The sequence below is a fragment of the Ictalurus punctatus genome, chromosome 27 (genome assembly GCF_001660625.3).
Source record: "Ictalurus punctatus breed USDA103 chromosome 27, Coco_2.0, whole genome shotgun sequence".
In the NCBI taxonomy this organism is placed as follows: domain Eukaryota; kingdom Metazoa; phylum Chordata; class Actinopteri; order Siluriformes; family Ictaluridae; genus Ictalurus; species Ictalurus punctatus.
This window is the reverse complement of record NC_030442.2, coordinates 4,532,818-4,546,065: the sequence shown is the minus strand read 5'-3', so window position 1 is coordinate 4,546,065 and position 13,248 is coordinate 4,532,818. Positions and strand designations below refer to the sequence as shown.

The 13,248-nt window shown below is 43.2% G+C and overlaps 2 protein-coding genes across 2 annotated transcripts; both read right to left on the bottom strand.

The window, feature by feature from the left end:
• Positions 1-678: 678 nt before the first annotated feature.
• LOC128629287 (hatching enzyme 1.2-like) lies at positions 679-1,929 on the bottom strand. The gene is made up of 4 exons (XM_053676668.1): positions 1,694-1,929; positions 1,453-1,593; positions 1,247-1,364; positions 679-1,121 (listed from the first exon to the last, which is right to left on the bottom strand). Exons 1-4 carry the CDS (start codon positions 1,809-1,811, stop codon positions 734-736), a joined length of 765 nt encoding a protein of 254 aa, XP_053532643.1. The 5' UTR covers positions 1,812-1,929; the 3' UTR covers positions 679-733.
• A 6,397-nt stretch (positions 1,930-8,326) lies between these two features.
• On the bottom strand, positions 8,327-9,577 carry LOC128629289 (hatching enzyme 1.2-like). The gene is made up of 4 exons (XM_053676670.1): positions 9,342-9,577; positions 9,101-9,241; positions 8,895-9,012; positions 8,327-8,769 (listed from the first exon to the last, which is right to left on the bottom strand). The coding sequence occupies exons 1-4, from the start codon at positions 9,457-9,459 to the stop codon at positions 8,382-8,384; spliced, it is 765 nt and encodes a 254-aa protein (XP_053532645.1). The 5' UTR covers positions 9,460-9,577; the 3' UTR covers positions 8,327-8,381.
• Positions 9,578-13,248: the final 3,671 nt, after the last annotated feature.

Here is a 13,248-nt window from a genome sequence, read left to right as displayed (position 1 = left end):
GGTGCATCTCTAATCATCTCTTATCAGTTTCACCATTAGTCCCTTGGACTGTCCGATAGGTCCATCCATCCATCTTCTATACCGCTTTACCCTTATAGGGTGAACCAAAATTCATAGTTCACCCTATGTGAAGAGGGTATATACACAAGAGAACGTCATTAACAGTTCTCCACCACAACTCCCTGCGGTAGTCCAGTCTTTTGAGACAAATATTTGAATAACATTCTAACAACAGAGCCTGATATATTAGGATTTTCTTACAGGAAGTGATTTTCTTGCAGCAGAGTTAAAATTTGATGATTATCCTCAAAGTTTTGTTTTTACATTTATATGTAGTCGTACATGTCTAAGTGCTGGTTCAATTGTACCAAATGATATTCAATAAAATTGTTGTATATGTATGATATGTAGGTTTGAACACTGATGCTGTGACAATACTTTTTAAATCTTTTTTTGTAGATTCACAAATCTGGGTTGACAAAATGGTTTCATGTTGTTTTATATATATATATATATATATATATATATATATATATATATATATATATATATATATATGTATATATATATGAAATACATTATTAAAGCACACGCTAAGAAAAACATGCTTGTAGTCATTTTATTATATGATTCTATATTTTGATTAAACAGCAAATTAAGTCATCACTACATCCTCTATCATTAACAGTTCTACAATATTAAATCAAAGTTAAATCAAGCCAAAAGACCAAGTTCAGCACTTGTAGAGAGTGTTGATCCTCAGGATGTCGATGGCAGACAATTCATCTCTCTGTCCAATCTCCACTGAAGGATCAGGGATAGGAGTGATGGTGTCCAGATCGTTGATGGAGAAAGCTGTTTTCCCATAGTGCATCACAGAGGAGTAGTCGTACAGCGTGTTGAGGTTGTTGGTGTTATGTAGGTTGAAATTATACTGCATTTCTGGGTCGATGTTTTCCCAGTTGATGGTGACGTACTGATCACGGTCACTCCTAGTATGCTCGTGGTAGAAACCGAGCGCGTGGTTCAGCTCGTGCTCGACGATGCCGTAGTAAACACAACCCAACCTGTTGAGAGAGACCACCTGAGCACCACCTGTTCTGCCCAGATTAGAGTAGCATCTGATTGAAAAGAGAGAAGATTGACCATGTCACTGACATCAACATGTGGACACTGTGCAGTAAAAGCGAATTAAAAAATGTCGAACTCCATTTACAGGTACAGGAAATGTTTCGTTGGTTCTCACCCGTCTTTGCTCTCGATGCTCAGGTAGTCAGTTTGATTTGTCCTGGGAACAAAACTAATGCAGGTTTTGCTGCGGAAGGTGGCCATGGCGTTGGCAATTACAGTCTTGTCAGAGGAAGCTGTAAAGAAAATGGCCAAAGCATTCATAAGAAATAAACAGAGACGTGTCATAATTGGACAATGTGAATAAGGAACTCTTACACTTACAGAAAACACGGCTCAGTGTGAAAGGCACCTCCACTAAGCCATTTGAGGACTTCTTCCAAAAGCAGTTTTTGGTGGCGCAGACCAGAGCGTTCCTGCTTCTTGGCAAGAGTATGTCTCCCTCCAACAGCAGTTCACTGGATCCTTCATACAGAGAAACAAAAAGGGATAAGGACAACAAAACCAATAAGCAGTAGGATAATGATGCTGGTGTAGTGCTATTGGGATCAGCGAGTTATCAGACCGTTGTTGGTGGTGAGAATCTGTGTCGTGATGTCCACGTGCTGAGGTTGGTCGAGATGGAGAGCTTGCGAGAAGCCAAGCAGCAGGGCGAGAACGGAGAGAGACGCTCTGGACTCCATGATGCTTCAGTGTGTGGAGATGATCTGGATGCTCCTTCAGCGTAGCTTGGTGACTGCATACTGTCATACCTGGCTTTTTATACACACGGACACATACAGAAACAACTGGGTGTGGTGTTCTGGGGATTAACGCTAGGCGTTAGTGTCCACTGTCTAATGTGTGGAACTAAAGGGAGGATCCTCTGCACTCAACACTCACTCTAATACCTTTCTGAATCAGAGCGGGAGTCGGGAGATTGTTTGGATATTCTTTACTAATGGATGGACCGCAGCTCTTAATTTGCTTAGTGATATAATGTATGTCTCAGGCTCTATTTTAGGGAGGGACTTGTATATTTAAAGGTCTTACTGTTTAACCCAAGATAAACAGCCCGGAAATTCTACTATGTGTTTTTGGTAATGTAATGTTTGTTTTTACAAGGAATGGAAGGTAACAACTGATTCTAGACAATTGGCTTGGAATTTTCTTGCACTCTTTCATATTCATTAAAACATATTCATTAATTGTGTCCTCAGGGATGATAACATAGAGCTCCCACACCATTTTGTGTTTGTGTACCGCTCTGTCATTTTCATCTAATGATCTTCTCATGAGCATGTCCTGCACTTCAGAAAGGCTTTACAAAGCCCCTTGAAAATCCATCTGTTCTTTACACACTAATTACACATTAGTGATGTTTCAGTTTCATAATTTGAGCATCTCCTCAGGATTCGCCATGTGTAAAAGTTACATTTATATGGACCCCAGCAGGACTCTGGCTGTCAGGGATTGGTTTCAATCCACACTGGTGTAGTGGCACTTTTTTCTTGCACCATTTGTCTTGCACCAATTTTAGCACCACTGTTGCACCTCACATTACTATGAACAAGAGACCTTCCAGCTGTTCGAAATGGACAATACAGACAGGCAAAACATTTATTAATGTACAACCCCAATTCCAAAAAAAGTTGGGACGCTGGGTAAAATGTAAATTAAAACAGAATACAATGATTTACAAATCTCATAAACCCATATGTTATTCACAATAGAACATAGAAAACATATCAAATGTTTAAACTGAGTAAATGTACTACTTTAAGGGGAAAAATTATGTAATTTTGAATTTGATGGCAGCAACATGTCCCAAAAAAGTTGGGACTGGGCAACAAAAGGTTGGAAAATAAGTGTTTCTAAAAGGAAACAGATGGAGGTCGATTGGCAACAGGTCAGTAACGTGATTGGGTATAAAAAGAGTATCTTAGAGAAGTGGAGTCTCTCAGAAGTAAAGTTAGGCAGAGGTTCACTAATCTGTGAAAAAATGTCTACAAATTGTGGAACTGTCATGTTCCGGGACTTAAGGGAGGTTGAGGACGGATGCAAATGCAGATAAAGATGTTTATTAAAGAGCGAGACAGGCAGACAAATCCAAATCGTGATACAGAAGCGTGGTCTAATAACATTCAAAAGGTCAGGCGATATACAAACAGGCATGAACTGGGCGAGGCTAGAATCATAAACGTATAACGAGAAACAAGGTCAAAAACATGAATGAAAGAGAAACAATGAACATCCGCTTGCTAATGAGATGTACTCAGGTAATACTTCACCAAGACTAAGTGTTTGAACAGTTTTTTTATATAGCGTGGAGTGAGTGACTATGAGATTGGCAACAAGTGTGTGTGATTAGAATTCTGGAGAAGGTGAACATATTTGTGTTGGTGGTGCATCCTGGGAAATGGAGTTGCTGGTTTGCTGTGATATGACAGGGCAAAGAGGCGAAGCGATGTCCTAAGTGGAGCAGGAAGGTGGAGCGATGGCCTGAGCTGAGCAGAAAGGCGGAGCGACATCCTCAGCGGAGCAGGAAGGCAGAACGACGTCCTCAGTGACATGGGAAAATGGAGCGATGTCCATATAGAACCTTGCCGTAGTGGCATCCACGGCAGAGTAGGGAAGCAAAGTGGAGCTCTTGGTTGCAACAGGAGCTGAAGAAACCTCTGTAGAACAGGGTGGCTGAGCAGCATTCTCAGTCACACAGAGTCTGAGCATCGTTGTCCATCAACTTTGCAGGCTGAACTTGGTGGAATTTGGTGTGAGAGGTCATCTCTTCGACCTCTGACAGGAACTTGGCTTGGGAGGTCACCTCGTTAACCTCTAGCAGGAACATGACTTTATGCTGGAGCTCGGGGATGAGACAACCTTGTAGATCTCGAACTAGAGCTCTGGGACTGAGGTCTCCACGTTGACCTCGGTAGGATGGTCGGCAGATGAGACCACTTCGTGAGTCTCATGTTGGAGCTCTGAGTAGGAGATCGCCCAGTTTGCCTGTTCATAATAGTTAATGATGAACGGCACATCAGGTTCATCTCTGAGGCAGGGCTCCCCCAAAAGATCCTCAAGGACTGCCCTGGATTCTGGACTGCCGAACATCATGAATAGTCTAACAAACTGAGTGACATTCTCCAGTCCCCTGGATCCCATGGCTGGTAGAAGATTTGCACATTGGCGTGCTGGACCACAAAACCGGGACAACAGTGTCACGATCCGAGGTTAAGGCAGAAGCAATCGCAGATATATTAATGCTTATTAAACAATTAAACAACAAAACAAAGACACGAAGACAACTTGGCATAACACCGTGGCATAGAAGACAGAAGTTTAAGACAACGAAAGATAGAGAAACAGTGAAGACAATGACTATATATACACACAAGAGTGCTCATTAACAGAACGTGAATCAGGTGCAGGTGGTCATGTGACATGTAGTGCAGTGGCTGATGGGAACTGGAGTCCAGAGTTTCCTGATATATGACAGCTGAACAGGAAGGCAGAGCGACGTCCTCAGCTGAACAGGAAGGCAGAGCGACGTCCTCAGCTGAACAGGAAGGCAGAGCGACGTCCTCAGCTGAACAGGAAGGCAGAGCGACGTCCTCAGCTGAATAGGAAGGCAGAGCGACGTCTTCAGCTGAACAGGAAAGCACAGCGGCTTTGAGCGCGAGGTTGTTGAACAGAGGGGAATTCTTAAGTCCGGCAGGAGACGGATCAACGTCCTCAGATGAGCGGGTAGGCTGAACGAGATCCGTAATAGGGGATGGTATTAGCCCCGACCACAGACTCCCCCTACTGTTGGCGTGGCATGGCGTAGTCCTTCATAAACATGGGCAGTGAGTTGAAGGCCAGGTAATTCCTGGTGACCTGCTGCTGTCGTAGCACAGCGGCATTGAGTGCAGGGTTGTAGAACAGAGGGGAGTACTTGAGTCCGGCAAGAGACGGAGCAACATCCTCAGACGAGCGGGTAGGCTGAACAAGATCCATAATAGGGGAGGGAGGGTGGGAGATGGTATTAGCCCTAACCACAGACTCCCCCTCCTGTTGGCGTGGCATCTTGATGCCCCAGTTGTCCATCCGGGCGATCTGCTCCTTCTGATTGTAGGTCTTTCGTTCTGTCATGAACCGAGGTTGAGGCAGAAGCAATTGCAGATATATTAACGTTTATTAAACAATTAAACAACAAAACAAAGACACGAAGACAACTTGGCATAACACCATGGCATGAAACAAAACACTATGACATAGAAGACAGAAGTCTAAGACAACGAAAGACAGAGGAACAGTGCAGACAATGACTATATATACACAAGAGTGCTCATTAACAGCACATGAATCAGGTGCAGGTGGTTATGTGACATGTAGTGCAGTGCAGTGGCTGATGGGAACTGGAGTCCAGAGTTTCCTGATACATGACAAACAGGAACCCTAGCCATTGCTTCTCGCCAAGAACAATTTCAGAATATTCTTCCTCAATGTAAATCTCGTCATCTACAGCACATAATATCATCAAAAGATTCTGAGAATAAGGAGAAATCTCTGTGCACAAGGGACGAGGGTGAAAACCTACTGAACAGCGTGACAGGGTGAACCAAGATTTATACGTGGTGTTAAGACGGAACAGAAGTCCCTGGAGCAGTCACATCTGGTGCACCAAATATACAAACAACACCCTAAAAACAGAGCCTGGTGCATTAGGATTTTTATTACAGACTGCTTTATTTCAGTAAGCTATAAATTTGATGACTATTCTCAAAGCTTTTGTTTTATTTTTGTATGCAGTGATAAGTGGCTGAGTGCTGATCCAAATGATATTCATTAAAATCATGGTGCTTGTTTGAACAATGGTGATGTCTGTCAGGGAAAATGGCGGCTCACGCCGCTACTGCGCGCACTTCCACAGTGCCTAGCGTTTGTTTACACTGCCATGTGTGTTTTTGTTTTGGTCCATGTCTTGTCTCCACCCTTGTCTTGTGATTGGTTGTCTGCCTAATGTGTCATGACTACTCTCACCTGTTCTGTGTTTACTCTTGATTAGTTTGCGTATTTATGGCCGTCGTGTTGCCTTGTTCATCACAAAGTATATGTGCTGTGATTAACGCTAGGCGTTAGTGTCCACTGTCTAATGTGTGGAACTAAAGGGAGGATCCTCTGCACTCAACACTCACTCTAATACCTTTCTGAATCAGAGCGGGGTCGGGAGATTGTTTGGATATTCTGTACTAATGGATGGACCGTAGCTCTTAATTTGCTTAGTGATATAATGTATGTCTCAGGCTCTATTTTAGGGAGGGACTTGTATATTTAAAGGTCTTACTGTTTAACCCAAGATAAACAGCCTGGAAATCCTACCATGTGTTTTTGATCATTAATATCTGACTTTTTTGTTGTAGATCATGTGATTTTTATCTAAAATGTATGCATATCTGTTAATTTTTGCTCCAGAGAAGCAACACCTGCACCTAATACTTGCTGGAGAATCCAGATAAATGAATGAATCAGGTTGATTCAGGTGGAGTTGCTGCTTTGCTTGGAATTAAATTTGCAGAATTACTGCCCATTTTCAAATCAGATTGAAGACCATTGATCTATATTATCATTTCACATCAGCCCCTGTCCTAGCACTTCCTGACCCTGACCTAGCCTTCATAGTGGATTTGGGAAGAGTCAGGTGTTGGGGTTGTAGCTGTGCTGCCAGTGATTGAATCATGATGAGCTTCACCCTTGTCCATCGTCGACTCATTAATTGACCCCCCACCAGAATTTTTTTTATGGTCAAGCTGGCTTTGAACGTGCTGGCTAGAGGACACCAAACATATAATCCTGCTCTGGGCCAACCATAAAACCCAGCTCATATCCAGAAGCCACAAAATCTAAAATGTCTCCAAACCAGAGGAACACAACTGTTCCCCTGCTTTGACTCCACCCTGTCTTATCGCCTAGGTTCCACCTAACAGAACCAACATGTCTTTTTCCAGAAATTTGGAGTCACAAGAATCTAAACTCACCCCAGAATACAGGCACTCAAGCTCAAAGACTGTACCACCAATGTGTTGGGGAACTAAACCATGAATAGTCTGACAAACTGAATGACAGGAAAATTTTCTGGCTCCGTTTGTGGTTCTCTCCTGATGATACATCAGGAGAGAACCACAAACGGAGCCAGACCTGAACACCAATCTACTGGGATGTTCTTTGATTCTTAAAGTCATTCAATTACTTCTAACACCTCACCCACAGAGTATGCAGACAGTGGAGTTTCTAAAGAAACAGTTTTAATGCCCACCATGGAGAGGATGTCATGTCTTTAGTAGCTACCTGAGGTACATGTACCCAAAGCAAGGAATACGTGGTGAGAAAACACCATCATCTTGGTAACTGTGGAAAGGATTTCTAAACCATTTCATTTTGTGTCTCTATCCAAGCTATCCTCAACTTAAACTGCTGATATAATATAATACTACCTCATGTCCTCCATTTGCATGGTCTCCACAGGATATTTCTGAGTTGAAAGAATCTTTTGTACACCATTTTGGTGCATCTCTAATCATCTCTTATCAGTTTCACCATTAGTCCCTTGGACTGTCCGATAGGTCCATCCATCCATCTTCTATACCGCTTTACCCTTATAGGGTGAACCAAAATTCATAGTTCACCCTATGTGAAGAGGGTATATACACAAGAGAACGTCATTAACAGTTCTCCACCACAACTCCCTGCGGTAGTCCAGTCTTTTGAGACAAATATTTGAATAACATTCTAACAACAGAGCCTGATATATTAGGATTTTCTTACAGGAAGTGATTTTCTTGCAGCAGAGTTAAAATTTGATGATTATCCTCAAAGTTTTGTTTTTACATTTATATGTAGTCGTACATGTCTAAGTGCTGGTTCAATTGTACCAAATGATATTCAATAAAATTGTTGTATATGTATGATATGTAGGTTTGAACACTGATGCTGTGACAATACTTTTTAAATCTTTTTTTGTAGATTCACAAATCTGGGTTGACAAAATGGTTTCATGTTGTTTTATATATATATATATATATATATATATATATATATATATATATATATATATATATATATATATATATATGAAATACATTATTAAAGCACACGCTAAGAAAAACATGCTTGTAGTCATTTTATTATATGATTCTATATTTTGATTAAACAGCAAATTAAGTCATCACTACATCCTCTATCATTAACAGTTCTACAATATTAAATCAAAGTTAAATCAAGCCAAAAGACCAAGTTCAGCACTTGTAGAGAGTGTTGATCCTCAGGATGTCGATGGCAGACAATTCATCTCTCTGTCCAATCTCCACTGAAGGATCAGGGATAGGAGTGATGGTGTCCAGATCGTTGATGGAGAAAGCTGTTTTCCCATAGTGCATCACAGAGGAGTAGTCGTACAGCGTGTTGAGGTTGTTGGTGTTATGTAGGTTGAAATTATACTGCATTTCTGGGTCGATGTTTTCCCAGTTGATGGTGACGTACTGATCACGGTCACTCCTAGTATGCTCGTGGTAGAAACCGAGCGCGTGGTTCAGCTCGTGCTCGACGATGCCGTAGTAAACACAACCCAACCTGTTGAGAGAGACCACCTGAGCACCACCTGTTCTGCCCAGATTAGAGTAGCATCTGATTGAAAAGAGAGAAGATTGACCATGTCACTGACATCAACATGTGGACACTGTGCAGTAAAAGCGAATTAAAAAATGTCGAACTCCATTTACAGGTACAGGAAATGTTTCGTTGGTTCTCACCCGTCTTTGCTCTCGATGCTCAGGTAGTCAGTTTGATTTGTCCTGGGAACAAAACTAATGCAGGTTTTGCTGCGGAAGGTGGCCATGGCGTTGGCAATTACAGTCTTGTCAGAGGAAGCTGTAAAGAAAATGGCCAAAGCATTCATAAGAAATAAGCAGAGACGTGTCATAATTGGACAATGTGAATAAGGAACTCTTACACTTACAGAAAACACGGCTCAGTGTGAAAGGCACCTCCACTAAGCCATTTGAGGACTTCTTCCAAAAGCAGTTTTTGGTGGCGCAGACCAGAGCGTTCCTGCTTCTTGGCAAGAGTATGTCTCCCTCCAACAGCAGTTCACTGGATCCTTCATACAGAGAAACAAAAAGGGATAAGGACAACAAAACCAATAAGCAGTAGGATAATGATGCTGGTGTAGTGCTATTGGGATCAGCGAGTTATCAGACCGTTGTTGGTGGTGAGAATCTGTGTCGTGATGTCCACATGCTGAGGTTGGTCGAGATGGAGAGCTTGCGAGAAGCCAAGCAGCAGGGCGAGAACGGAGAGAGACGCTCTGGACTCCATGATGCTTCAGTGTGTGGAGATGATCTGGATGCTCCTTCAGCGTAGCTTGGTGACTGCATACTGTCATACCTGGCTTTTTATACACACGGACACATACAGAAACAACTGGGTGTGGTGTTCTGGGGATTAACGCTAGGCGTTAGTGTCCACTGTCTAATGTGTGGAACTAAAGGGAGGATCCTCTGCACTCAACACTCACTCTAATACCTTTCTGAATCAGAGCGGGAGTCGGGAGATTGTTTGGATATTCTTTACTAATGGATGGACCGCAGCTCTTAATTTGCTTAGTGATATAATGTATGTCTCAGGCTCTATTTTAGGGAGGGACTTGTATATTTAAAGGTCTTACTGTTTAACCCAAGATAAACAGCCCGGAAATTCTACTATGTGTTTTTGGTAATGTAATGTTTGTTTTTACAAGGAATGGAAGGTAACAACTGATTCTAGACAATTGGCTTGGAATTTTCTTGCACTCTTTCATATTCATTAAAACATATTCATTAATTGTGTCCTCAGGGATGATAACATAGAGCTCCCACACCATTTTGTGTTTGTGTACCGCTCTGTCATTTTCATCTAATGATCTTCTCATGAGCATGTCCTGCACTTCAGAAAGGCTTTACAAAGCCCCTTGAAAATCCATCTGTTCTTTACACACTAATTACACATTAGTGATGTTTCAGTTTCATAATTTGAGCATCTCCTCAGGATTCGCCATGTGTAAAAGTTACATTTATATGGACCCCAGCAGGACTCTGGCTGTCAGGGATTGGTTTCAATCCACACTGGTGTAGTGGCACTTTTTTCTTGCACCATTTGTCTTGCACCAATTTTAGCACCACTGTTGCACCTCACATTACTATGAACAAGAGACCTTCTAGCTGTTCGAAATGGACAATACAGACAGGCAAAACATTTATTAATGTACAACCCCAATTCCAAAAAAAGTTGGGACGCTGGGTAAAATGTAAATTAAAACAGAATACAATGATTTACAAATCTCATAAACCCATATGTTATTCACAATAGAACATAGAAAACATATCAAATGTTTAAACTGAGTAAATGTACTACTTTAAGGGGAAAAATGAGGTAATTTTGAATTTGATGGCAGCAACATGTCCCAAAAAAGTAGGGACTGGGCAACAAAAGGTTGGAAAATAAGTGTTTCTAAAAGGAAACAGATGGAGGTCGATTGGCAACAGGTCAGTAACGTGATTGGGTATAAAAAGAGTATCTTAGAGAAGTGGAGTCTCTCAGAAGTAAAGTTAGGCAGAGGTTCACTAATCTGTGAAAAAATGTCTACAAATTGTGGAACTGTCATGTTCCGGGACTTAAGGGAGGTTGAGGACGGATGCAAATGCAGATAAAGATGTTTATTAAAGAGCGAGACAGGCAGACAAATCCAAATCGTGATACAGAAGCGTGGTCTAATAACATTCAAAAGGTCAGGCGATATACAAACAGGCATGAACTGGGCGAGGCTAGAATCATAAATGTGAAATGAGAAACAAGGTCAAAAACATGAATGAAAAAGAGAAACAATGAACATCCGCTTGCTAATGAGATATACTCAGGTAATACTTCACCAAGACTAAGTGTTTGAACAGTTTCTTATATAGCGTGGACTGAGTGACTATGAGATTGGCAACAAGTGTGTGTGATTAGAATTCTGGAGAAGGTGAACATATTTGTGTTGGTGGTGCATCCTGGGAAATGGAGTTGCTGGTTTGCTGTGATATGACAGGGCAAAGAGGCGAAGCGATGTCCTAAGCGGAGCAGGAAGGTGGAGCAACGTCCTCAGCGGAGCAGGAAGGCAGAATGATGTCCTCAGTAACATGGGGAAATGGAGCGACGTCCATATAGAACCTTAGTGGCATCCATGGCAGAGTAGGGAAGCAAAATGGAGCTCTTGGTTACAACAGGAGGTGAAGAAACCTCTGTAGAACAGGGTGGCTGAGCAGCGTTCTCAGTCACACAGAGAGTCTGAGCATCGTTCTCCATCAACTTTGCAGGCTGAACTTGGTTGTCCGTGTCAGCAGACTTGGATGTGAGCATAAATTGGTTGTCTGTGTCAGCAGAACCTGGTTGGTCGTGACGTCGGTTTCAGGCATGAGGAGAACTTGGTTGGTCATATCAACAGAGTCTGGTGTGAGCATAACTTGGTTGGTCGTGACGTCGGTGTCAGGTGTGAGCAGAAGCTGGTTGGTTGTGACGTCAGTTTCGGGCTGGAACGTGGCGTGGAAAGTCACATCATCGATCTCAGACTGGAACATCACATCGTTGACTTTTAGCTGGAACTTGGTGTGGGAGGTCGCCTAGTCAACCTCAGACAAGAACTTGGCATGGGAGGTCACCTCGTTGACCTCAGACAGAAACGTGTCTTGGGATGCAGTCTCTTCGACATCGGACAGGAACTTGGCGTGAGAGGCCGCCTCTTCGACCTTGGACAGGAGCTTGTTTTGAGAGGTCGTCTCTTTGACCTCTGACCGGAACTTGGCTTGAGAGGTCACCTCTTTGACCTCTGATCAGATCTTGGCTCGAGAGGTCGCCTCTTTGACCTCAGACAGGAGCTTGGCTCGAGAGGTCATCTCTTCGACCTCTGACCGGAACTTGGCTTGAAAGGTCGCCTCTTCCACCTCTGACATGAACTTGGCGTGAGAGGTCATCTCTTCGACCTCTGACAGGAACTTGGCTTGGGAGGTCACCTCATTGACCTCAGACAGAAACGTGTCTTGGGAGGCAGTCTCTTTGACCTCGGACATGAACTTGGCTTGAGAGGTCGCCTCTTCAACCTCTGACATGAACTTGGTGTGAGAGGTCATCTCTTCGACCTCTGACAGGAACTTGGCATGAGAGGTCATCTCTTCGACCTCTGACAGGAACTTGGCTTGGGAGGTCACCTCATTGACCTCAGACAGAAACGTGTCTTGGGAGGCAGTCTCTTCGACCTCGGAGAGGAACTTGGCGTGAGAGGCCGTCTCTTCGACCTCGGTCAGGAACTTGGCTTGGGAGGTCACCTCGTTGACCTCAGACAGAAACGTGTCTTGGGAGGCAGTCTCTTCAACCTCGGACAGTTACTTGGTGTGAGAGGCTGTCTCTTCGATCTCTGACAGTAACTTGGTTTGAAAGGTCGTCTCTTTGACCTCTGACAAGAACTTGGCTTAGGAGGTCACCTTGTTAACCTCTAGCAGGACGATGACTTTATGCTGGAGCTCGGGAGATGAGACAACCTTGTAGGTCTCGAGCTAGAGCTCTGCAACTGAGGTCGCCACGTTGACCTCCGGCTGGAGCTCGGCAGATGAGACCACTTCGTGAGTCTCATGTTGGAGCTCTGAGTAGGAGATCACCCAGTTTGCCTGCTCATAATAGTTAATGATGAACAGCACATCAGGTTCATCTCTGAGGCAGGGCTCCCCCAAAAGATCCTCAAGGACTGCCCTGGATTCTGGACTGCCGAACATCATCTTGAATAGTCTAACAAACTGAGTGACATTCTCCAGTCCCCTGGATCCCATGGCTGCTAGAAGCTGTGCACACTGGCGTGCTGGGCCACAAAACTGGGACAACAGTATCACGAACCGAGGTTGAGGCAGAAGCAACCTCAGATATATTAATGTTTATTAAACAATTAAACAAAACAAAGACACAAAGACAACTTGGCATAACACCGTGGCATGAAACAAAACACCGTGACATAGAAGACAGAAGTTTAAGACAACGAAAGACAGAGGAACAGTGCAGACAATGACTATATATACACAAGAGTGCTCATTAACAGAACGTGAA